The 26,195-nt window shown below is 39.5% G+C and overlaps 1 protein-coding gene across 2 annotated transcripts; it reads left to right on the forward strand.

Moving 5' to 3' along the window:
• The first annotated feature begins 10,780 nt into the window (after window positions 1-10,780).
• Window positions 10,781-25,439, forward strand: LOC124840760 (glycolate oxidase 1-like). 2 transcript variants are annotated; one of them, XM_088104015.1, is made up of 12 exons: window positions 10,781-11,002; window positions 11,600-11,775; window positions 11,997-12,121; window positions 12,547-12,593; window positions 12,750-12,827; window positions 13,246-13,370; window positions 13,503-13,569; window positions 13,687-13,749; window positions 13,827-13,896; window positions 14,005-14,105; window positions 24,491-24,595; window positions 24,914-25,439. In XM_088104015.1, exons 2-12 carry the CDS (start codon window positions 11,636-11,638, stop codon window positions 25,097-25,099), a joined length of 1,107 nt encoding a protein of 368 aa, XP_087960141.1. In that variant the 5' UTR covers window positions 10,781-11,002; window positions 11,600-11,635; the 3' UTR covers window positions 25,100-25,439. The 2 variants fall into 2 exon arrangements, with proteins under 2 accessions (XP_087960141.1, XP_087960142.1); XM_088104016.1 differs by lacking the exon at window positions 10,781-11,002 and having other exon boundaries at window positions 11,742-11,770; window positions 11,988-12,121.
• Window positions 25,440-26,195: the final 756 nt, after the last annotated feature.

Here is a 26,195-nt window from a genome sequence, read left to right on the forward strand (position 1 = left end):
AAGTTCTCTCACTTTCAAAAACACACTTTACATACATTTCAAATATAGAGAGCATGATTGTGAGTAAGAAAGTTTTCGAGAGAATATCTTTTACAAAATTTATTTTGTTTTGAAGGATTGTTGAAGAATCCTCAAGGAAGTATGTTCAAACTATGGGGTGAATTTTGTATAATTTGTTACACATAAGGTGATGAATTTCTTTATTCTTTTTCTTCTAATTCAAATTTGTAAATTTGTGCACTGGTGTTTGATGTGTCTTATAGGTAATTGAGTGTTTTTATTATCTTTTTTATAAATATTCTTGAAGGATGATTTAATAAAGGGTTATTTTTGTTTTGGTCTAGTTAGATAATTAGTGCTTCTTGTAATTACATATATATATATATATATATATATATATATATATATATATATATATATATATATATATATATATATATGTCCTTGAATTTTCAATTTTGCTTCTTTTCTTAAATTGTGTTTGTTATTGATGCATTAATCTTTGAAATATTTAACGGGCTTTTTTAATCAATTCAATACTTCTCTTAGTTGTCTATTCAGCCAGCCTTTGTTTTACAAATTATAATATTCTTGCTTTTAATTTAACTTTTTACTTGAGGATTCTCTTTTTTGGAGGAAATAGGTTATGATCTTCCAAAGAAACCATGCGTAGAGAAAGACATTTTGGTTTACACTACTAAACCTTGCGATTTGATTGATGTATATAATGAATAAATAAATAAATATTTTTGAATTGCGTGTTGCTTTTGGTATGCATAATGTTGTAGGTGGTCATGTAAGTCTTTGAATCTTGAGATTAATACATGTTGTCTTGACTGAATGACGATAATAAACGTCCCTTTTATATGTTAAGGATGTAAAACATGAGTTCTGTAGCCATAAAAAACTGTTAATTTTAATATTCCTAAATATTTATTACTTGATTTTCGTGAATATTTAGTTATGAAAATGCATTCATTTTAAAATTTTAGGTGGATTGGGCAAAGGATGAATACATATAGAATTTTTAATATTCGCACACAAATGATATTGATTGATGATTGTTTGCATTGAATCTAATAGATTTTAAACCTTATGAACGGTCCATTAATTTAATTATTATTGATGGGGTAAGTACGTTGGTAATAAGATATTTTTCCTACAATATTAATAACATTTTCATTCTTAGTTCCACTTTCATAAAAGACGAGCGTTCAATCTTCTTCATAACGAGGACGAACGTCAAAAGCGAGACCGGAAGGTTCTCTTTTCCGAAAGAATAAAGCTGACACATTTTGCATGACGAGAGTCATTACAATTTGAATCAGTTAAATGAACTGACTCTAGAACGATTCGATTTATACTTAGAATAAATTAAGTATCAAGATTCCGGGTCAAATCCCACTGGATTGAAATACAAAAGACTAGTATTAAATGTACCAAAGACAATTTAGTTAGAGTAAACCGACTGTCAGTCAATGACCGAACGCGGTACGTGAATTCACTGAAATTTAGGACGAATGTTATATAAGTTTTGGACGAACGCTATGAAAGTTCAGGACGAACGATATTTCTACTCGTTGGTAATTACGGAAAGAACGAGCGTTCGGTATAGGACCGAGCGCTACTTATAACGTACACTTTGGGACGAGACCCGTCGCTGATTTGAGTTTATAATAAAGAAAAGTAGTAAGGGTACTATACGATGGTGAAATTAGATTTCAAAATGACTAAGAGTCCAAAGGTATATTTATAAGCTTCTCACTTCTCACAAATTACTCATGATAGTTACGTTCGGCCGATCGCTCAAACGTAAGACTAATATAATAGGGCGTTCGTCCTCAAATAGAATTCTTTCCAAATGAAAGAATTCCTTTTCAATTGAATCTGACAACAACACCGAACGGCCAAAGACCGTTTGATGACGAATGTTCAATATCATATGAAAATTTATATTCAAAGTTTCATTTACATTAAATACATTTCTCAGCATATACTTTCATACATTCATCTCATCATACATCTCATATTTCAGTTTAGTCATACCATAGTACATTTCATCATTTACATACATCAATTCATGATCATATTCATATACCTAAAATCCAATATCATAAATCATACTTCATACAATTCAGATCACGTGCATGCAGTACAGTGCAAACATAGGAATTAAATTTAATAAGCTTCCCTTACCCGGATCAGTAGTGATCGTTCTAAGAGTGAGTGGTCTTGACTCGTCCAAATATGGCTTTCTATTCTCAAATTTTCTCTTAAACTCTTCAACTAAAATTAACCAAAAGAAAACGAAGGAACTTAGTTTACACCCTTGCATGCAGCTGAATCTGGGTTTGCAGGAAATCCAGAAACGAGCGTCTAGGTTGGGAAACTTACCGGTTACAGAATTGGAAGTTGTTCGGTCCAAGATGGAGCTCACGGCGCAGGGAACGTTTCTACGGTTTCTGAAACGTGATCGGAGAAGAGAATGGTAAGTTGCAGAAGAGAGAAGGAGGAGGGTTTTAGAGAGAAGGAGGAGAAAATTGAAATCTGAGTTTTGGGAGGAAGAAGGTGCGTGAAGGAAAATGGAATGGTTTTTCATAAAACAATTTTGTTCCATCCACGTCCAAACGGACGAGCGTTTCCCCTGCCGACACCTGTACCCCCAATACTGACTTCAGAACCTTCTACTGCAACACGTGGCTTTTGGTGCATGGATTACTAAGTGGGTTTTTAATGCACCGAATATGTGACGTGAGTGCATTAATGTAAGCTAGCAGGTGACTCAGCACTGAAATAAATGAGACGTGACAATCCCCCTAACTACAAAAATTTTCGTCCTCGAAAATTAAGACTTACCCGGAAATAGATGAGGGTATAAGTCCTTCATGGCATCCTCCACTTCCCATGTAGAGTCGCCCGTCTTTTCGTCCCACACCACTTTCACTAACTGAACGTCTTTTCCTTTATAGTACTTGTTGCGGACGTCTTCAACACGAGCCGGCTTCATCTCCAGCGTTCGGTCTTGACGAAGACGAACGTCCTCTAGCTCCAATATGTGCGAGGGATCCGTTATGTATTTCTGAAGTTGAGAAACGTGAAACACCGGATGAAGGTTGGACAATTGGGGAGGCAAGGCTAGCTCGTATGCTACTGGTCCAATCTTCCTTATGATCTGATACGGCCCCACGAACTTGGGAGATAATTTCTTTGATCGCATAGCTCTGCCTACTCCAGTGGTTGGATTCAACCTAAGGAATACGTGATCACCAGCTTTGAACTCTAAGGGCCGTCTTCTCTTGTCTGCATATGACTTCTGCCTGCTTCTAGACGTCTTCAACCTTTCTTGAATTAACTTCACCTTTTCAGTCGTCTGCTGAATGAGTTCTGGTCCAGTCAATACGTTCTCTCCTTCTTGAAACCAGCAAAGTGGTGTGCGGCACTTACGTCCGTAAAGAGCTTCAAAGGGAGTCATTCCAATGCTGGACTGGAAGCTGTTGTTGTAGGTGAACTCCACTAACGGCAAGACCTCATCCCAAACGCCCATGTGATCTAGCACGCACGTCCTCAATAAGTCTTCGAGCGTCTGGATTGTTCTCTCATATTGACCGTCCGTCTGAGGATGGTACGCTGAACTCATTTGAAGTTTGCTGCCCAGTTCACTTTGCAAAGACTGCCAAAATCGAGAGGTGAATCTTGTGTCTCGGTCAGAGATGATGCTGGACGGCACTCCATGTAGACGAACGATCTCCTTGATGTACAGCTTTGCCAAGTTAGTCATTGATATCTTCAAGTTGACTGCTAGGAAGTGAGCACTCTTCATTAGACGATCCACTATCACCCAAATGGAATCGTGATTCTTGACCGTACGAGGTAAGTGAGTCACGAAGTCCATTGAAATGTTGTCCCACTTCCATTCGGGGATTTCCAGAGGTTGCAGTAGGTCGCCCGGTCTTTGATACTCAGCTTTTGCACGTTGACAAGTTAGGCATGATGTCACAAAACGTGTGACATCACTCTTCATCCCTGGCCACCAGAACGATTGCTTGAGATCCTGATACATCTTAGTCATGCCAGGATGCATGCTAAGACGGCTGTGATGCCCTTCTTCCAATATTATTCTCTTCAGATCTCCATCATTTGGAACGCACGTCCTACCCATATAACGTAATAGGCCGTCCGTCCCAGTGTTGAATTCCTTTGCTTGATCTGTGCCGAGCGCGCCTCTTATCTTCACCAATTCTTCATCTTCTAACTGCTTCATTTTGATACGGTCAAATACACTACTGGATATCCTAAGGTTACAGCATTTGATGCTGTCCGGTTCTAATTTGAATTGTAACCTTAGGTCTCTAAAGCTCTCCACCAGGCTCAGCTCACGCACCATCATGGATGACACATGCACTACTTTCCTGCTCAAAGCGTCCGCTACCACGTTCGCCTTTCCTGGATGGTAGAGTAGCTCAAAGTCATAATCCTTTAAGATCTCAAGCCACCTCCGCTGCCTCATATTCAACTCCTTCTGATCGAAGAGGTACTTGAGACTCTTATGATCGCTGAAGACTTGGAAAACTGACCCATACAAGTAGTGCCTCCAAATCTTCAGAGCAAAGACGACCGCTGCCAACTCCAGGTCGTGCGTTGGGTAATTCCTCTCATGTATTTTCAGCTATCGTGAAGCGTACGCCACCGCTCGTTTCTCTTGCATCAATACACAGCCCAAACCTTGGTGAGATGCATCACAGTAGACTTCAAATGGTTTGGCCGTGTCCGGAATTACCAAAACTGGAGCGCTCGTCAATTTTCGCTTTAGTTCTTGGAAGCTAGATTCACACCGATCGGTCCAAGCGAACGGGTGGTCTTTCCTGGTCAGCTGCTTTAACGGTGCTACTATCTTAGAAAATCCTTCTATGAAACGTCTGTAGTAGCCTGCCAATCCTACAAAACTTCTAACTTCAGTGACCGAGCGCGGACTCTCCCAATCCAATACCGCTCGTACCTTAGCCGGATCAACTGAAATCCCACCAGCGGATACGACGTGACCCAAGAACTGCACTTCTTTCATCCAGAATTCCCACTTGGATAACTTAGCGTACAGTTCTTTTTCTCTCAAAACTCCAAGTACCAACCCCAAATGCTCTTCATGTTCTTCACAACTCTTGGAGTAGATGAGAATATCATCAATGAATACCACCACGAACTTATCCAAATACGGTCTGAAGATGCGGTTCATGTAGTCCATGAAAATGGCTGGGGCGTTCGTCACACCGAACGACATCACCACATATTCGTAATGTCCATAACGTGAACGGAAGGCCGTCTTCTGAATATCTCCTTCCTTAACCCGAATTTGGTGATAGCCTGATCTCAAGTCTATCTTAGAGAATACGCTCGCTCCATGCAATTGGTCCAGTAGATCATCAATCCGTGGCAGAGGATACTTGTTCTTGATGGTCAGCTTATTTAATTGTCTATAGTCAATGCAGAGGCGAGAGCTGCCATCCTTCTTCTTCACTAACAGTATGGGCGCTCCCCAGGGTGATACGCTCGGTCGGATGAACTTTTTGTCCATTAAATCTTCAATTTGCTTCTTAAGTTCAGCCAACTCAGCTGGTGCCATCCGGTAAGGTTGAACGGAGATAAGCGCTGCTGTAGTTACCAAATCAATCGTGAATTCCACTTCACGAACGGGAGGCAATCCTGGCACTTCATCCGGAAAGACGTCCGGGAATTCGTCCACAACCGATCGTCCTCCACTGTGCTGGTTGTTGGACGATCGTTCAAAATTTATATCTCTCACTTCCCTGTCTTCGTGCGTCATTATCAAAAAGCAGCTAGCGCCTTCCATGATATCTTCCTTTAACTGCCCGCGCGTCACACCCAAATCTTCTTCATCTTCTTCAAGAAAAATTAATTCCTTAGCTCCGCAATCTATAAGAATGCGATTGGTATTCAGCCAATCCATTCCCAAAATTACTTCTAACTCTTTGAGAGACAAACATATTAGGTTCAACTTGTATCTACGCCCTTCTACCATAATAGGACATCTAACGCACACAGTAGATGTCCTAATCTCACCAGCTGCTGGGGTTGACACCACTAAGTCAAACTGCATCTCGCTCTTAGCTATTCCCAATTTATCAACGCACACCTTCGAGATGAAGGAGTGTGTCGCCCCCGAATCAAACAACACACAACATTACATTCCATATAACAAGCACGTACTGGTGATAAGGGTACCTGAACTTGCTGCTTCTGCACCAATAATCGCATACACACGCCCAACAGCTTGGGCTCGTCCACCACCTCTTGTTTGATTCCTTCCAGCGTTCGGTGGCCTCATAACAGCACGTCCGCCCATATTGCACTCGTTCTCCAGATGGCCGTTTCTCCTACACCGAGTGCAATATTTTCCTCCAACCAACTGAGGGCACACTGACCTAAAATGAGGTCCTCCACACTGGAAACATCTAACCGACGCCTGCTGCCCTGATTGTCCAGCAACCACCATAGCTTGAGACCCACTTGCCTGAGCTGGACGAGCGTATGGAGTCCTGTTCCGATTCAGATTGGGTCTTGATAAATTGGTCCTCGTGATGCCTGTTGTTTCTTCTGTTGTTCCGCCTCAGCCATATTTTTCTCTAATACTTTAGCCCTCTCAACCATCGCAGGGAACGACCGAATGCACAAGCTGGAGATCAACACCTTCAGATCACTTCTCAGCCCATTTTCAAACTTTCTACACTACCACTCCTCACTAGTCGCCATTGTATTAAAACGAACCAAGTGCTTAAACTTGTTCGTGTACTCAGAAACCGACATTCCCCCTTGCACCAGTTGCAGAAATTCTACTTCCTTAGCAAAACGGACGCTATCCGGAAAGTACTCCTCATAGAATTTGCTTCTGAAAACTTCCCAAGTAATAGGACTATGAGCGTCCGTCAGTATAGCCTTCACGCTCGCCCACCAGTGGCTCGCTTCTCCAGTCAGAAGATATTCTGTAAAAGCCAAACGATTTTCATCCAGACACCTCTTTGCATTATAAATCCTCTCCATGTTTCGCAGCCATTGACCTGCATCATCAGGAAGGCACGTCCCACTGAACTTGGCTGGGTGATGTTGAAGGAAGCTTTCCAAGCTCCACTCAGCATGTGGTGTAGCGGTAGAAGAGGACGCTCCTGGCGTGCCTCTGGTGGCAGCAATGAGGTCCATAAGTTGTCTTTGAGTGGCTTCAGAATTGAGGCGTGCGGCCTCTAGATGCTGCAGAGCAGCTGCGTTCTGCTCCATAAGGGTAGCGTTTTGTTGTTGGAGCCTGTCTATCACTGATTCCAACAACCTAGTGTTGTTGGGCGCATCAGGTTCATTAGGCTGGGGTGGAGGAGGGAGTCGAGGCGCCATTAGTTCTTTGGGACACAGAGAAAACGAACGTTAGTCATGTTCAACGAGAAAAATAACTCATTAAACATACATGAAGCACAAATCAAAAATACAGTGCACCCATAACCTACAGTGTCCTTAAAAGAACAAAACTGCTCTAATACCAATAAATGTAACATCCCAAAATTATACAGTCATCAACTATATAATAGAATATTCACATGTATTAATATAACAAAACAGTCTTACAAATAAAGAGATTAAGCTCGCAAGTGGCCGAACGGCCTTACATAGATACATAAAATTTTACGAGCGTTCACTAAGTAATAATGACGAACGGTTTACATAAATAAATACCGAATGTTCACGTCTTTAACACAAAACAAAAGGGCGTTCGTTCTAAAACGGCCCGATAACCTAACTAATCTAACATTATAACCGAACGCACTACTGTTCGGCCTTCACTTCAACCTCCACAAGGTTATCTTCAGCAACGATTCCTTCCTCAAGCGTTTCTTCCAAAGATGCATCTCCCTCTGCTCACATCCACACGGATGATCATTGCAAGGACAAGACGGACATACAGATACAAACAACACAATGGAAAACGAAGGGTAAGCTTATTGAATTTACTTCAAGTAAACATACATTTCATAACATATCAAACAAATCAAATAAGTCACCACATATACTTAAATCAATTCATTTACTCAAACCAATTCCTGATACTAGACAGACTGTCCGGACTGTATGAATTCTGTGTAGCTACGACGTTCGTGCACCCAGGTGGGATAGCTGGAATTCTCATCAGCTGCCACCTGAGGTTAGTCCGTTCTGTCCAAGTTACAGTTGTGGACTAAGGCCTCCTGCCATTCCCACACATGACATACTCCTCTCTACTTGAGAACGAGCACTCACGGAATATCAGGATGACCCTCTAGCTAAGCTTACCACATTCATACTTTACAATCTAAATTTTCATCCAAGAGTCGTTCCTCCCTGGAACGCTCGTTCAAATCCACAAACATAATTTCATCTCTTATACTGTTCGCACATTATAAATTTTCCTCTTAATAACATTTTCATTCTTAGTTCCACTTTCATAAAAGGACGAGTGTTCAATCCTCTTCATAACGAGGACGAACGTCAAAAGCGAGACCGAAAGGTCCTCTTTTCCGAAAGAATAAAGCTGACACATTTTACATGACGAGAGTCATTACAATTTGAATCAGTTAAATGAACTGACTCTAGAACGATTCGATTTATACTTAGAATAAATTAAGTATCAAGATTCCGGGTCAAATCCCACTGGATTGAAATACAAAAGACTAGTATTAAATGTACCAAAGACAATTTAGTTAGAGTAAACCGACTGCCAGTCAATGACCGAACGCGGTACGTGAATTCACTGAAATTTAGGACGAATGTTATATAAGTTTTGGACGAACGCTATGAAAGTTCAGGACGAACGATATTTCTACTCGTTGGTAATTACGGAAAGAACGAGCGTTCGGTATAGGACCGAGCGCTACTTATAACGTACACTTTGGGACGAGACCCTTCGCTGATTTGAGTTTATAATAAAGAAAAGTAGTAAGGGTACTATGCGATGGTGAAATTAGATTTCAAAATGACTAAGAGTCCAAAGGTATATTTATAAGCTTCTCACTTCTCACAAATTACTCATGATAGTTACGTTCGGCCGATCGCTCAAACGTAAGACTAATATAATAGGGCGTTCGTCCTCAAATAGAATTCTTTCCAAATGAAAGAATTCCTTTTCAATTGAATCTGACAACAACACCGAGCGGCCAAAGACCGTTTGATGACGAATGTTCAATATCATATGAAAATTTATATTCAAAGTTTCATTTACATTAAATACATTTCTCAGCATATACTTTCATACATTCATCTCATCATACATCTCATATTTCAGTTTAGTCATACCATAGTACATTTCATCATTTACATACATCAATTCATGATCATATTCATATACCTAAAATCCAATATCATAAATCATACTTCATACAATTCACATCACGTGCATGCAGTACAGTGCAAACATAGGAATTAAATTTAATAAGCTTCCCTTACCCGGATCAGTAGTGATCGTTCTAAGAGTGAGTGGTCTTGACTCGTCCAAATGTGGCTTTCTATTCTCAACTTTTCTCTTAAACTCTTCAACTAAAATTAACCAAAAGAAAACGAAGGAACTTAGTTTACACCCTTGCATGCAGCTGAATCTGGGTTTGCAGGAAATCCAGAAACGAGCGTCTAGGTTGGGAAACTTACCGGTTACAGAATTGGAAGTTGTTCGGTCCAAGATGGAGCTCACGGCGCAGGGAACGTTTCTACGGTTTCTGAAACGTGATCGGAGAAGAGAATGGTAAGTTGCAGAAGAGAGAAGGAGGAGGGTTTTAGAGAGAAGGAGGAGAAAATTGAAATCTGAGTTTTGGGAGGAAGAAGGTGCGTGAAGGAAAATGGAATGGTTTTTCATAAAACAATTTTGTTCCATCCACGTCCAAACGGACGAGCGTTTCCCCTGCCGACACCTGTACCCCCAATACTGACTTCAGAACCTTCTACTGCAACACGTGGCTTTTGGTGCATGAATTACTAAGTGGGTTTTTAATGCACCGAATGTGTGACGTGAGTGCATTAATGTAAGTTAGCAGGTGACTCAGCACTGAAATAAATGAGACGTGACAACTTTCATATAATTTATTGTATTTTTCTAAGATAATAATAATGATGAGTTATTAAAAAAATACTAAAAATAATAAAAAATATATAAAGTCATCTTACTTTTAATTTATTTCCACCATCTTTCACCCCATCTAAATAACTTTCGTGTTTCTAGTTATGCGTATTATTTTTCTCCTTTTTTTTCACTATCTTACTTTTCATCACTTAATCTAAACAAAGACTAAGACATTGCAAGAGACTAAATTAAAAAAAAAGGTGACGTTCAAAACATATTTTATTTTAAAACACCGATAATTTAATAAAAAAATTAGAATTTTAGTATTTACAATTTTTCCTGATATTATTTATCTACTTCTCAAGTTCTAATTGCCTGTCAATGTCAAAACCAACTCCACTTTCCTATCAATTATTCAAGTTTTATGTGTTTTCTAAAGCCCCCAATTACTTTTTCTTATAAATTCAACAATATTAAACTTGTAACAAAATAAAATATGTTAAAAAGTTAAATTTAACATTTTTAAAAGATGCCATTATCTTTTATGGAGAACAATCAAGTGACTAAAGAAAGCCAATTAATATAATTTTATTTTATTATTTTGAATTAAAAGTATTTTTTTTTCTTGTATTAAAGCTACATAGTACGTATGAACCATGAAACAGCAATCATGGTCAACCTATAGCTCACATCTCCATGAAACTGTTTTGTCTCATTGCTCACTTACCACGACAACAAATTCACAAGCACTTGTCATATTCACAGCACTCGTGATTTTGTCACTATACAATTTCTTAATTATATTCCTTTTTATTTCTTTCTCTTCGTTATATACCTCGCGACTCTTTGAGTTTTCTCGTCACTTTTTCTTGTTCCTTTTTAGGCTCATCGTATCTCTCACCTGGTTATCCCAAGACTAAGGTTTTCCCTTACAACTTAGTACCTCATTTTAATTCAATGTTGTTTGCTTTCTTGTTTAACGTAAGTTTTTGTTTTTCTAATTGGTTATGACACGTTTTAAGTTTGTTTGGCACTCTTATCATAGTTACTTTCATTTTCGTGCTAAGGTTTGCAATTCATTGTTTTGGGTACTGTTTGAGGTTTAAGCAGTTTGAAAGTTTTGATCTTTAAGCTACTGGGTTGTTCTTTTGTCACGGGTTTCTTCTGAATCTGATCCTGGCTCATCAGAGTGTAAAATAAAGTGATCCTTTTAGTGGAATTGCTGTCAATGTCAAATAAAGTAAAATGGTCCCCGTAAAATGGGATCTGTTTTCTCTGAAGTGAACACACAACAAATCATGAAACTAAAGTTTTGATATGAAAATTTCAGAAGATCCTGCTTTCATGCGTGGACTGATCAATCTTTCATTTGATGGCGATTAATTGAAATATCATTCATGAACCCAAAAGACTAAGTTTGAAATATTCGTTTTTCATGCTTGCATACCATCTTTGCGTCGAAATGCATTTGATCTCATTTAATGTAATTTGATCACTATACTTCAAACTCACTTTCAGCATATCCTGCGGACTTCGTAAGTCACTCTTGTGAAAATGGAGATGATAACTAATGTTACAGAGTATGAAGCAATTGCAAAGGAAAAATTGCCAAAGATGGTTTATGACTACTATGCATCAGGGGCAGAGGATCAGTGGACTTTGAAAGAGAATCGAAATGCATTCGCAAGGATTCTGTAATCTTCTTATCTCCGGAACCATGAACTCTATGTATCTGTTCTGCCCTTTAGAAACTTGCTTTTCATGAAAATCTAAGTTGAACTTTCTTTTGATTGCCGAAGATGCTCATCAAAATTCCCGTGTTATGAGATTGCAACTTTGCTTCCTTTAATTATTTTTCACCTTTTTCTCATTCTGAAGCTCTGTTCTTATTATCTATTTGGTTCACATCAAGCAGATTCCGGCCACGTATTCTTGTTGATGTAAGCAGGATAGACTTGACTGCAACTATATTGGGCTTCAAAGTTTCAATGCCTATCATGATTGCTCCGACAGCCATGCAGAAGATGGCTCACCCTGAAGGTATGTGATCAGACTCATTGGTGTTCTACTTGAAGATGTTGCCATTGGTTTTATTTTCGGGTTACAGTTTAAATGAGCTTCATTTTAGAAATTGAGTATGCAAAAACAACTCTTCCTCAAACTGAGTTTCAAGGCAATAAACTTTAGTTTTAACCTTTTCAGTGGACGTTGAAAGCTTCCAAAATTAAAAATAAACTGTCTTTGGTGGTTGTTGTTGTTGCTGTTAATGTAGAACTACATTTCATTCTTTATTGCCGAATGCTCCAATCTTGACATCGTTAGACTATTCTGGTAGTAGGTATTTCAAGTATATATACTACGAATTGTAAAATTCATCTGAATTAAACATTAACCATGTTATTGTTTTTCATACTTAAGTCCCCCATTCTTAGTATATCTTAACAAATTGTGTAACCTTTTTGCAGGAGAATTCGCTACTGCAAGAGCAGCATCAGCAGCTGGCACAATCATGGTTTGGATTTCACCATATTTGTCCTGCACTATGGTTTTATTTGCATACAAAACCTATATTTATTTGATTCTAATATGAAATTGTCTGGGTCTACTGACCTGCATTTATTTGTTGTACATACTTTCCAACAGATTAATTTTAATAATTTTGTCACAGACACTATCGTCTTGGGCCACTTCCAGTGTTGAGGAGGTTGCTTCAACAGGTCCTGGCATTCGTTTTTTTCAGCTCTATGTGGGTTTTTATCCTTATTTCTTCCTTGTCAAGATCTCTTTTCTGTGATTAAAAGTCTCCTCCCTGAATAAAAGAAATGAAACATGTACAAGCAACTCAGTATTAAACTCTGAATCACTTTTATGAATTGTCAATATAAAATTTTGGTTTCGCATTTATCAATGCTTTAATGAGTTTGAAAATTAAGGTTTGATTCCTGCATGCTGCCATGGGAATGTATTTACGTGCATTTTTTTTCCAGTGATTTTTGCCAAAAATATCTTCATAATTTTGACAAATAATTCTTTTCCTTCCACTATAATGTCCTCCACACTCTTTGCTTCAGTTATTCCAGCACTAACATATTATCTCATCTTCTTTACAATTCTCAAAAATCTTCTGTGAACACCTAATATGCTGCTGTTCTGTTCTCTCTCAGGTGTTTAAAGACAGAAATGTAGTTGCTCAGCTTGTGAGGAGAGCTGAAAGAGCTGGTTTCAAGGCAATTGCCCTTACTGTGGACACTCCAATTCTTGGTCGTAGGGAGGCTGACATCAAAAACAGGTTGGCAACCGTTTGGAAATTTCAACGGGAATAGTCTCTCCTTAAAAAATTACATGGTTCATCATGGTTGGGTTGATATACTTCCTACTTTAAGATATATACTATTGGCTTGTTTGATGGGGTATTTTTTAGATTTACATTGCCACCGCACTTGATATTGAAGAATTTTGAAGGATTGGATCTTGGAAAGCTGGACAAGGTGTGATTAAATTTCTATTTTCCATTATTTGAATGAGTTTTGAAATCAGGTGGGTTTTTTCATTGTTGGTTATCTTATTGTTACTTTTGCTATTTGCCCTTTGGGATTACATTGCAGACTAAAGACTCTGGTCTTGCGTCTTATGTTGCTGGACAAATTGATCGGTCACTCAACTGGAAGGTGATATACAGCATTTTCACATACTATTTCCTAATATGTGACACTGAATATTAATTTCATGGTAAATCTTGTTTCAGGATATCAGCTGGCTTCAAACAATCACGTCATTGCCAATTTTAGTAAAGGGTGTACTTACTGCTGAAGATAGTAAGCCTGTCAAACATATACCCTTTGTTGCTTCATCGTCCATTTTATCTTTTTAGGATTGCCTTCTCAATTTTCAATCTAATTCAATATTTTATGCTAATAATGTAGCAAGGCTAGCCTTAAAAGCTGGTGCTGCTGGAATCATTGTTTCCAATCATGGAGCTCGCCAACTAGACTATGTTCCAGCAACTATTTCAGCTTTGGAAGAGGTACTGCATTCTATTCATTTATTGATTTCTTTTATAAATTGATGTGAAGTTTGGTTTAGTAAAATTCTTGTTTAGGCTCTGATAGAGGAATAAAAGTGTATGTTAGGAGAAATAAAGGCGGGAAAGGAAGTTAAGAGGGAAAGTCTGTTAGAAGTTTGTTAGAGGGGCAAGATAGTATAAATAGTAGTAGAATAAGTGGAGAGGGGTTTTTTTTATGAGATATTTTACTCTTGGGAAATTAGACTGGACATTTTCCAGTGGAGGAAGGGAGGCTTCCTTGGGATTCTTACTTGTCATTCTGTTTGACATACTTTACAGAATTAATGAAATACTCATACATTTAATTTCTTGGTTATTGTTTGAGTGTTGTGAGAAGGGAGAATTATCTGTTACGGCTCTTTGCCTAAAAGAACCTAACAGATTTGGTCCGACCTGCCGGATCCAGATCGGAGGAGTTGCGCGATGGAGAACAAGATGAATGCACTGGAGGAAAGGTGGGAAGGAAAGTTCGAGTCCATGGAAGCCATGTTGGAAGAGATTCGAGAGGAGATGAGAGGAAGGGCTCGAGACGGGAATCGCGACCGTGGAAGACGATTGGGGAAACATGAGAGAAGAAGGAACCAGGGAAGGAGTTCGGAGGGCAGTCATTCGGTTAATGGAAGTCGAGAGACGGAGGAGGACGAATCGGAGGATGAATCGGAGGAAGAAAGGGCGGATGTACAGAAGAGTTGGATGAAGAGAGTGGAATTACCCACTTTCGAAGGGATCGATCCGACGGGATGGATTGCGAGAGCAGAGAAGTTTTTTGAAATACAGAGTGTAACTGAAAAGGAGAAGATGAAACTGGTGTACATTTGCATGGAGGGAGAAGCGAACTACTGGTTTCGTTTTTGGCGGAAGAAAGTTAAGAAACATACCTGGGCGACGTTAACGGAGGCGATGGTCAGGAGATTTGGAGGTAGACACCGGGGAACGATCTTCGAAAAATTAGCGGCAGTGAGACAACGAGAATCGGTGGCGGAATATGTTCGGGAGTTCGAAATCCTGGTGGCTCAAGCGGATGGCGTGACGGAGGAACAGTTGCTGGGGTATTTCTTTGCGGGACTCCAAGAGGAATTAAGGGATCTTGTCCAACAAAAGACAACCCCAATACGACCCTCGCGATTTATTAACCGCAATGGAGAGGGCACGAGACGTAGAACAATCGGGGCTGATATCGAGGGTGATCAAAGGAGGCGCGGGGAGTAAAGGAGGACCAACGTGGGGAAAATACGCTGTCAGTGGGGGAACAGTGGCTAGCACGGAGATCTATCGGGGGCCATCGGAGGGACGCACAAGCAGCAATGGAGGTATGGGTCAGAAGAAAGAGGCAACGACCAGAACCGCCGGTTCGAAAGTCGAAAGTACGTCCGGTGGTGGCGGGTCGAATCGCGGAGTGCGAACACTGCCATATTCGGAATATCTCAAAAGGAGGGAGGAGGGCCGTTGCTTTCACTGTGGCGGACCGTATAGTCCCGGGCATCGCTGCGCAGAGAGGAGTTTTAAGGTGATGATTATGGGAGCCGATGACGACGAGGAAGATGCGGAGACGATGGAAGAAGCAGAACAGTGTTGCATGGAGCTGTCGGTCTATTCAGCCGGGGGGGTGACGCAATCCAACACCATGAAGATGGCTGGATGGGTTCGAGAGCGGAGGATCATCGTATTAATCGACAGCGGGGCGAGTCATAATTTTATCTCAGCTCACTTGGTCGACGAACTGAGGTTAGAGAAAGAGGAGACGCCACCCTATCGGGTATGTTTGGGAGATGGCCAGAGAAAGGAGACACAAGGGTGTTGCAAAGGGCTGTCGGTGGCGTTGGAGGGAGCGGAAGTGCGAGAGGATTTCTACATATTTGATTTAGGTGGAGTGGATGTAGTGTTGGGAGTGGCGTGGTTAGCAAAATTGGGAGAGATAAGGGTGGATTGGAAGAAGATGACATTGAAGTATGGGTCAGCAGATGCTGAGGTGGTGTTAAGGGGGGACAGCACATTAATGAAAAAATTAATTACCCCTGAAATGTTGCAAAAGGAAGCTGAGATAGAGACAGTGGCGGTGGTATGGAGTATGTATAAAGCTGAAACAGCAGAGGGACAGCTAAGGGAAGAAGACTTAACCATCATGCAAAAACAAAATTTAGAGGAAATTTTGCAGGAATTCGAGGTAGTGTTCGAGGAAGTGCAGGGACTTCCTCCTGTCAGGCGGGTTGATCACCAGATAACCCTTAAAGAAGGCACCGAACCTGTAAACGTAAGACCGTATAGATACCCTCATCTGATGAAAGCTGAAATAGAAAAACAGGTACAGGAGATGATGGGCTTGGGCATTATCAGGCCCAGTAACAGCCCATATTCTAGCCCGGTTATTTTAGTTAAAAAAAAAGATGGGAGCTGGCGTTTCTGTATTGATTACAGAGCTTTAAACAAAGTTACCATCCCAAACAAATACCCCATACCCGTGATTGAAGAATTATTAGATGAACTTCATGGAGCAGATTTTTTTTCCAAGGTGGACCTTAAATCGGGGTACCATCAAATACGGATGAAGGAAGACGATGTCCCAAAAACAGCGTTTCGGACTCATGTGGGACATTACGAATTCCTCGTAATGCCCTTCGGCCTCACAAACGCTCCGGCCACTTTCCAGGATATGATGAATTCACTGTTGAGACCTTTCTTGAGGAAGAGTGTGTTGGTCTTTTTTGACGACATCCTTGTGTACAGCAAATCGTGGGAAGCTCATGAAGATCACCTCAGACAAGTGATGGAGGTGCTGCGGCAACATAGGCTATTTGCAAACAAGAAAAAATGCGAATTTGGTAAGAGACAGATTCGCTATTTGGGTCATCTGATATCAAAGCAAGGAGTTGAGATGGATGGTGAGAAGGTGTCAGCGGTGACTGATTGGCCAGCGCCCAGATGTATCAAAGAGCTGAGAGGTTTCTTAGGACTCACCGGTTACTATAGAAGATTTGTAAAAGATTATGGGAAGATCGCGAGACCTCTCACAGATCTCTTAAAAAAGGGGAAGTTTGAGTGGACGGAAATGGGGGAGGCAGCCATGCAAGCATTGAAGAAGGCAGTCACTACTGCTCCTGTACTAGCTCTGCCTGATTTTTCACAGGCGTTTCAAGTGGAATGTGATGCTTCCGGGAAAGGAATAGGAGCGGTATTGTCACAAAACAAGAAGCCCATAGCTTATTACAGCAAGGCATTGTCAGAAGGCTCATTGGGCAAGTCGGTGTATGAGAAGGAGTTGATGGCACTGGTGCTAGCCATTCAACACTGGCGTCCGTATTTACTGGGAAGACGTTTCAGTGTATTTACAGACCAGAAAAGCCTGAAACATTTGTTGGAGCAACGCATAACCACTCAAAACCAGCAGAACTGGTTAGCAAAACTCATGGGGTATGAGTTTGATATCTATTATAGAACGGGAGCTTCAAACAGAGTGGCCGATGGATTATCTAGAAAAGGTGAAGATGGGGGAGAAGGGGATAAGATGCTGCAAGGTATATCCAGGCCATATTGGCCTGATTTTCAAGAGCTTTTGGAGGAAGTAGAGAATGATGAAGGACTGAAAAAAATAATGGAAGAGATAAAACAAGATCCTGACTCCCATCCCGCTTACACCATGGAGAACGAGAGATTACATTTTAAAGGACGGCTCGTGCTTTCAGAGAAGTCTGAATGGATACCCAAGCTTTTAGCAGAATTCCATGATTCGACTATAGGGGGCCATTCAGGGGTATATCGAACATATAGGAGACTCGCTCAGGCTTTTCACTGGAGGGGTATGAAGAAGAGGGTGACCGATTATGTAGCTGCTTGTTTGATCTGTCAGCAACACAAATATATGGCATCATCTCCCCAGGGGCTTCTACAACCATTGCCAATCCCCAAGGCAATATGGGAAGAAGTAAGTATGGATTTTGTGGTTAAATTGCCAAAATCTCAGGGGTTCGACACGATACTGGTGGTGGTGGACAGGTTGAGCAAATATGGGCACTTTATCCCCATCAAGCATCCTTATACAGCAAAGGTAATTGCAGAAATTTTCGTAAGAGAGGTGGTGCGATTGCACGGGATACCCGTATCAATTGTTAGTGACCGGGATCCTCTCTTCATTAGCATTTTTTGGAAGGAGCTGTTTCGAATTCAGGGCACCAAATTGAGAATGAGTACTGCCTACCATCCGGAAACGGATGGCCAAACTGAGGTATTGAATAGGATATTGGAGACCTATTTACGGTGTTTCTGTTCAGAACAACCGAAGGCATGGAACACCGTGTTAGCATGGGCTGAATACTGGTATAATACCAGCTATCAAGGAGCAGCAAAATGCACTCCTTTTGAGACGGTTTATGGCAGAGCCCCACCTACACTAAACAGATTCATTCCAGGAGAAACGGTGGTAGAAGCGGTGGCACAGGACTTACAAACGAGAGATGAAGCTCTCAAGCAATTGCAACATCATTTGGCTAGAGCGCAAGAACGGATGGTGCAGTATGCGAATAGAAAGAGGAAGGAGTCTAGTGTGAAAGAAGGAGATTGGGTCTTCCTTAAGATAAGGCCCCATAGACAAGTGTCAATGCCAACCAAGTTGCATCCCAAACTGTCTGCTCGTTATTACGGACCTTTCTTGGTTGAAAAACAAGTGGGTCCAGTGGCTTTTAAATTGCAGCTGCCAGAAACAGCCAGAATACACCCGATCTTTCATGTGTCACAATTGAAGAAAGCTGTAGGGGAGAATAAGGTGGAAGGAGAATTGCCGGAAGAATTACAGGTGCAAGGTCCATTATACAGACCTTTGAAGGTATTGCAGAGGCGAGACAAAGATCAACAAGGAGAAAAGGTGTCCCAAGTTCTGATCCAGTGGCAGGAGGGTGGAGTAGAAGGAGCAACTTGGGAAGAGGAACGGTACATCAAGCACCAGTTTCCGGATTTCAACCTTGAGGACAAGGTTGCTGAGATGGAGGGGGGTATTGATAGAGGAATAAAAGTGTATGTTAGGAGAAATAAAGGCGGGAAAGGAAGTTAAGAGGGAAAGTCTGTTAGAAGTTTGTTAGAGGGGCAAGATAGTATAAATAGTAGTAGAATAAGTGGAGAGGGGTTTTTTTTATGAGATATTTTACTCTTGGGAAATTAGACTGGACATTTTCCAGTGGAGGAAGGGAGGCTTCCTTGGGATTCTTACTTGTCATTCTGTTTGACATACTTTACAGAATTAATGAAATACTCATACATTTAATTTCTTGGTTATTGTTTGAGTGTTGTGAGAAGGGAGAATTATCTGTTACGGCTCTTTGCCTAAAAGAACCTAACAGGCTCTCACATCGTTTAACTATTCCAGACTTCCTAGTAGAAGATATGTATCTTCTAGTATTAGTATGGATAGTCATAGTAAAACGTCTAGTCTCTTAGTGTGTAAGGAGATTAGTACTGTCTAGATAGACATCCTCAATGACGTTTTAGCTGGGTAGTAGGAAGTATTGTTCACATGTCTGCTCCGCTAGTTTAAACATGTTTTGTGGAAGTTAGTTACAATATTTATGTTGTATAAATAGGAACATATGTCGATGGTTATTGTTACAACAATTATGTTGTATAAATAAGAACATGTATCAACATTTATTGTTAACTGAGAGTCATGGACAAGAATTGAATTTTGTTAAGACGTTAATTGAACCATGTTACTTCTGTGTGTGATTTTTTTTATCTTCTTATGTTTACCTTCTACTTGTCTCATTTGCGGATTCTCTGTATTTTCATTTATTGTTTGTGTGGTAGAAGCGTTTACAATGAGTTTGTTTAGAGTTATTCCACGATAAATCGAGTGATGAACATGAATTCAATCATCATGACTTTTGCAAAGTATGGGGTTGAGAAATTCATTGGTTTGAATGATTTTTTATTGTTATGGTTGAATATGTGTGCTCTTTTGGTTCAACAAGGCCTCCATCAATCTCTAGAAGGTAAATCTAGGCTTGGTGTAGCCATAGCGGAGAAGGCCAAGAAAACACTATTTGAGAAGGCTAGCAACGCAACTATTCTTAGCCTTAGTGAGAAGGTGTTGAGGCAAGTCTCGAAAGAGAAGATTGCAACAAAACTATGGACAAAGCTTGAATGCTTCTATTTGACCGTCTCTAGTTAACCGTCTATAGCACGTGTTATCTCACACAAGATGAGTATGGAATGCAAGGGTTATGAAATGCAAGGGTTATGAAATGCTCTCATTCGCATTCTAAGGTATGTAAAGAAGGCTCCCGGGCAAGGATTGTTATATGAAGATAAAGGAAGCATTCAGGTCTCTGGGTATTATGATGCAGATTGGGCAGGTTCACCTATTGATAGACGGTCTACTACAGGATATTGTGTTTTTCTGGGAGGAAACGTTATTTCATGGAAAAGTAAGAAACAGAATGTAGTAGTAGCTCGATCAACCGCGGAAGCCAAGTATAGGGCAATGGCATCACTAACATGTGAACTTATATGGGTGAAACAATTCCTTCAAGAGGTTAAATTTTGTGACATCCATACTATGAAGATGTATTGCGACAATCAAGCTGCCCTCCACATTGCATCAAATCCAGTGTTTCACGAGAGGACTAAACATATAGAAATTGATTGTCATTTTGTTCGTGAAAAGTTGTTGACTAAAGAAATATGTACTGAGTTTATTGGGTCAAACGATCAACTTGCAGATGTATTGACCAAGTCATTAAGGGGTCCTCGGATTGAGTTTATTTGTTCCAAGCTTGGTACATACAATTTGTATGCTCCAGCTTGAGGGGGAGTATCAATTTATTCTTATAAATAGAAGATTGTGAGAGGGATCAATCAAGCCCTCTAGAATTATTTTACAGTTTAATTCTCAAGTAATACATGTGATATGTGTTTAAAGGTGAGCAAATGTTGAAGTTGATGAAGGGATCTATGGTAGTGATGAAGGGTGTGAGAAAGAATGACTTGTATGCCTTGGAAGGTGTTATAGTACCTGACTCAACATTTAATGTTGTTAAGAAGTTGACTTTAAGCCTAACTCAATCCCATAAAACCGAGCTTATAAGGTAAAGTTTGCACTTACTTATATACTTTAAATTGGTCTTATTTCTAGTCGATGTGGGACTTCCAACATACTCTCCTCACACCGAGACATATACATCTTGAGCGTGAAACTAGACATTAATGGGTGGTCTGATAGTGGCCCGATAGGGGTGCAATAATATGCCTAATAAACAAAAAATCCTATTAGGATAGACTCTAACCATGACTCTGATATCATACTAAGAAGTGGACTATAAGCCTAACAGAAAACCGGCTTGTAAGGTGAGATTTGCACCCACTTATATACTCTAAATTGGCCTTATCTCTAGTCGATGTGAAACTTCCAACAAATGCTAAGACTATTGTTTGATTGGGATATGACAGAGAAAGTTAGATCATGTAAGTGAGAAAGTCTTATTTGATTTGAAGAAGCAAGGCTTGTTTGGTAGTGACAAGATTGCATAACTAAAATTTTGTGAACCATGTGTCTGATGTAAAGCTTGAAAAAATTTGGTTTAGTATACGAAAACATAGAACGAAGGAAACTCTTGATTATGTCATGTTGACATGTAGGGATCATCCTCATCTCCATCACACTCTTGTCAATAGATGATTACTCGAGGAAGTTATGGGTTTACCTTTAGAACACCAAGGATAAAGCCTTTGAAAATTTCAAGAGTTCGAAGTGTCCAGTAGTTAACCAAACTGGTAAGACAGTGGAAAGGTTTAGAATTGATAATGGTCTTGAATTTTGCTTAAAACTTTCTACCACATTATGTAAGGATAATGGCATAGCAAGGCGTTGGAAGGTAGTTGGTTCACCTCAATAGAATGGCTTAGCTGAGAGATTATAGGACTGTTCTGGAGTAGGTGATCTGCATGCTACTGAGTGTTGGAGTTCCAAAGATGTTTTGGGCTAAAACTACTACTATTGTCGCCAACCTGGTCAGGACATTCAAGGTTATGTGTTTACTTCATATGGTACTACAATTATCTAAAATGTCAGTCTACAGAAGGTAGTGGTTTTGTCAGCCATTGAAGCAGAATATATTGCAATGACAGAAGTAGTGAAGGAAGGCTTATGAATATGGGGTCTAGCCAGAGAGCTGAAGATGCGAGACCAAGTTGTCACTATTTACTGTGACAACAACAATGTTATACAATTATCTAAGAATCAAGTCTACCATGGAAGAAAAAAAGATATTTTCATCAAGTTGCATTTCGTAAGAGAGGAGATTTCCCAACGATCTTCAAAGGTTATGATGGTCTCAATAGATCATCATCTGTTAGGGTACAAGGTATATGAGAGAAGGAGAAGGGCACCGAACGGTGGAAGACGGGGAACGACCAGGCCGAACGGTGGAAGGCAGGGAACGATCAGGTCGGACGGGGGACAACGGGGAGCGATCAGGCCGAAAGGTGGACAACGGGGAGCGAGCAGGCCGAACGGTGAACAATGGGGAGCGACCAGGCCGAAAGGAGGGAAGCAGAGAAAGGTCAAGCTGAAAGGTGGTACGCTGTGGGGAGTCGAGCTAAACGACGGAAGATAGTGAGAGCTCGAGCTGAGCGGTAGGAAGTAGTGAAGGACCTAAGCCGAACGGTTGAAGAATTACCATCCTAACTGTCGCAGCGGTTAGGATGGGCGGGAACTAATTATAGTAAAAGGGAGCCACATTCGAGCAGAAAATCCTGTATAAGTTAATTAGAGTAAATAAATATATATTCTAGGGAAATATTTAATATAAAATATCTATATTTAAGGATATATGTCAGAAGAATATACGGGGGATATTTATATTAAATATAGGGATATTTATATTAAATGCAGATATATTATAGGAAATATTTACTATGAGATGAGCGGGAAATAATTAGTATAAATAAAGCTAAAGGCTATTGTTAGGGTTATGCTTTTGATTATTGAGTTTGTAGACAGGCGGCTATGTGTCCTGTGAGGGAGGTTATGCTCCCAAGTAAGAAGGAGGTTATGCTTCCAATTATTGTTTACTTTTGTTTATTCCGATATTATCATCAATAAAAGAGATTCATTCGTCCATTATCATTCAGTCATTGTCTTTTCTACCTACTGTGATCGTGATTAATTATGTTTCGACTCAGATACGTAACATCATCCCTCTTATATGATTGCAAAAAGGTTCTATCAGGCAACAGTTTCTTCCATATCTTGGATTTGATCCAGCTAATTGGTGATTAAGTTTGTGATGTGTTGGTGACAAGTAGTGTTTCTCGCTTAGAAGACTTGTGTTGAACCAATGTGGAGTGTTGTTAAGATTGGTTCAATAAAATTTTTGTTAAGGCTCCTACATTGTCTAACTACTCCAAACCGTCCAAGGGAAGATCTGTATCTTCTAGTACCAATGTGGATAGTCTTCGTAGAACATCTAATCGATTAGCGTCTATGGAGATTAGTATGGTTTGGATGCGCCATATTAGTGACATTTTAGCTTAGTAGTAGGAAGCACTGTTCACTTGTCTTTTATGCTAGTTTAGGCGTGTTTTACTAAAGTACCTTGTTAATTTAATAACAAAAAACCGAGAGAGTTAAGCAAGAGTTCACTGAGAGAGAAACTGATAGGATATGTAATGTATTTGACAGTTTGTAGACAATTGTTAGATAGTTTGGAAAAAATAAAACATAGAAGTTAGTATGAAGTGGTTAGGGGTAGTTAGGAGGAGTTTAAACAGCAGTTAGGGGAAGTTTTAATTAGTAGTTAGGCAGTTTTTGTCTTTTAAGGAGGGGGGCGTTCTAGTTCTGTGGGTGGAGTGTATTTTGTTTCAGAACAGGGTTTGTCCTGTGTAGAAGGGAATTTCTTCTCTTGGATGTTTTCTTGTATTATGTTTTTCAGAATTAGAGTGTTAAATACATTGTGCAGTAAGATTTGAGTGCTTATTTCTTTACTAAATCTGAAAATCTGGTTTCTTGTTCCTAAGAAACCTAACAGAAACTGAGTTGTAGCCTGTTTATAGTGAACTCTGTCGTGGACGTAAATTGAAGTTGGTCTTGTTTTTCTTACTTTTAACCTTGTACCTGTTTTTTTTGTGGGATTCTCTGCTTTGTCGTTTGTTTATAGCTATTCCACAACAACTGAAATAGAAAGGTACCACTTCTAGTGTTAGCATTCTCGGTTGTGTAAACTAAAAGTCTTGCTCAATTTTTGTTTAAATTTTCGTCATCATTGCATTTTCATTTTTGTTTCTTTTGTACTTTTGTGCCCTATTGATTAATTTCCTCTTTTACTTTAACATAGTGAAAATATTGGCTGCTTTGACTTGAATAGGTAGTTAAAGCTGCAGAAGGAAGAATTCCAGTTTTTCTGGATGGTGGAGTTCGCCGAGGAACAGATGTTTTTAAAGCACTAGCTCTTGGAGCAGCTGGTGTGTTTGTAAGTACACGAAATTTTGATCATCATCATAGCAAATTAAACTGTTTAATGCTTAACTATACTATATGTATACTTTTTGCGTTACTCAAGCATACAAGGATCATAGTGTTGTTGTTCCTAAGCTCCACAAAGAAGCACAAGATTCTGATCCTCGTAATTTCCTCAGAATATGGATTTTACATATAAATGTCAAAGAAACTTGTGGAATATGCTTTTCTATTTCATTAATTTCATTAGAGGCTGATGATGTAAAATAGTGCAGCTTACCCCACATTCCTTCCTGCTATTTAAATCTTTGCCTTTCATCTCAAATTTCAGATTGGTAGACCTGTGTTGTTTTCATTGGCTGCTGATGGAGAGGCTGGTGTGAGAAAAGTACTTCAAATGCTTCGTGATGAGTTTGAACTAACTATGGCACTAACCGGTTGCCGTTCACTCAAGGAGATAAGTCGTGACCATGTTATCACAGAGTGGGATCGCCCAAGAATTTCTCCCAAGTTATGAGGTGGCTGGACTCAACCTTGGTCTTCTATGTTCTAAAGTAGGAATTTTAGAATATCCTTTGATCTCATTTCATGCTTCAATGGAAAACCTGTGTTTCATCCATTAGAAATTTGCTGCTTTATTCACTGTACATAACATGTTTCTACCTGGACTCATTTCATTGCACTTGGTGCTTGTATTAGGAAAACTGCAGAAACATGATCGCCAATAAAATGTACTTTTTTCTTGGCAAAATCTCAACTTTTGTGATATCATGTATCAGAAGAGTTAGACTAGTTTTATCAATATCCTAAAACTGTCACACTTCAAAAGCAAATTTAAATGAATATGCGTTAGCTAATTTTATCCATATTCTAGTACTTTTTTTTATCAGCAAAGTATATATAGCTATTTATATTGGATCACTTGGGAGGCTCCAACCTTAATACATAAGATATTTACATTGTTCCTTGTTATGTGTCTCCATGAACATGATTAAAACTTCTACATTTGATATCACAATATTCCTATCCAATATTCATCTAGTCTATTCTTGATACATATATGGAAATAAAGGATGGAAATACAAAATATTGAATTAAATCATTAATGTGCAACATTAGCTTTCAAGGTGTTACTACCACCGCTTCAGACTGTGCATATCAACATATTAAAAACTGGTTCAGTTTCAAAAATGAGTGTGACAGTTTTAGACAATGTGAATCCCATTAAAGACTCTCTGGTTGTACATTGCAACAACTTATTGTTAGTTGTAGCTAATGTTTATTGTAACATTAGGAGTTGAAGATACTTCCTTTGCTTCTGTTTAGTATTAGTAGTCAACAACTTTGCTTTTCCATGATCCTCTTATTTTTTTTCCTCACAATCAATTTTCATATGCAGAAATAAAATAAACCGTTAGGCTAAATAGTCTGAGTTGGGGTAGTTTTTTATCACCCTGTCATCTATTAAATGGTTTTATAATATTTCAAGGATTTATATTATAATAATGTAGACATGTGTAATTTATAATTAAGAAAACAAATTTGTGGAAAGAAAAAACAATTAATAACGTAAATGATTTTGTTCACTAGGGTTTCCCAATCCTTATTTCCTT

Source organism: Vigna umbellata, chromosome 1 (genome assembly GCF_029865625.1).
Source record: "Vigna umbellata cultivar VRB3 chromosome 1, Vumbellata_1.0, whole genome shotgun sequence".
In the NCBI taxonomy this organism is placed as follows: domain Eukaryota; kingdom Viridiplantae; phylum Streptophyta; class Magnoliopsida; order Fabales; family Fabaceae; genus Vigna; species Vigna umbellata.

What these genes read in the sequence shown, in the direction of transcription:
- LOC124840760 (XM_088104015.1), top strand. Translation starts at nt 11,636, where the DNA reads ATGGAGATGATAACTAATGTTACAGAGTATGAAGCAATTGCAAAGGAA. An exon ending in ATCTTGGAAAGCTGGACAAG is followed by an intron (nt 13,570 to 13,686) that starts GTGTGATTAAAT and finishes ATTACATTGCAG; the next exon opens with ACTAAAGACTCTGGTCTTGC. An exon ending in TGTACTTACTGCTGAAGATA is followed by an intron (nt 13,897 to 14,004) that starts GTAAGCCTGTCA and finishes CTAATAATGTAG; the next exon opens with CAAGGCTAGCCTTAAAAGCT.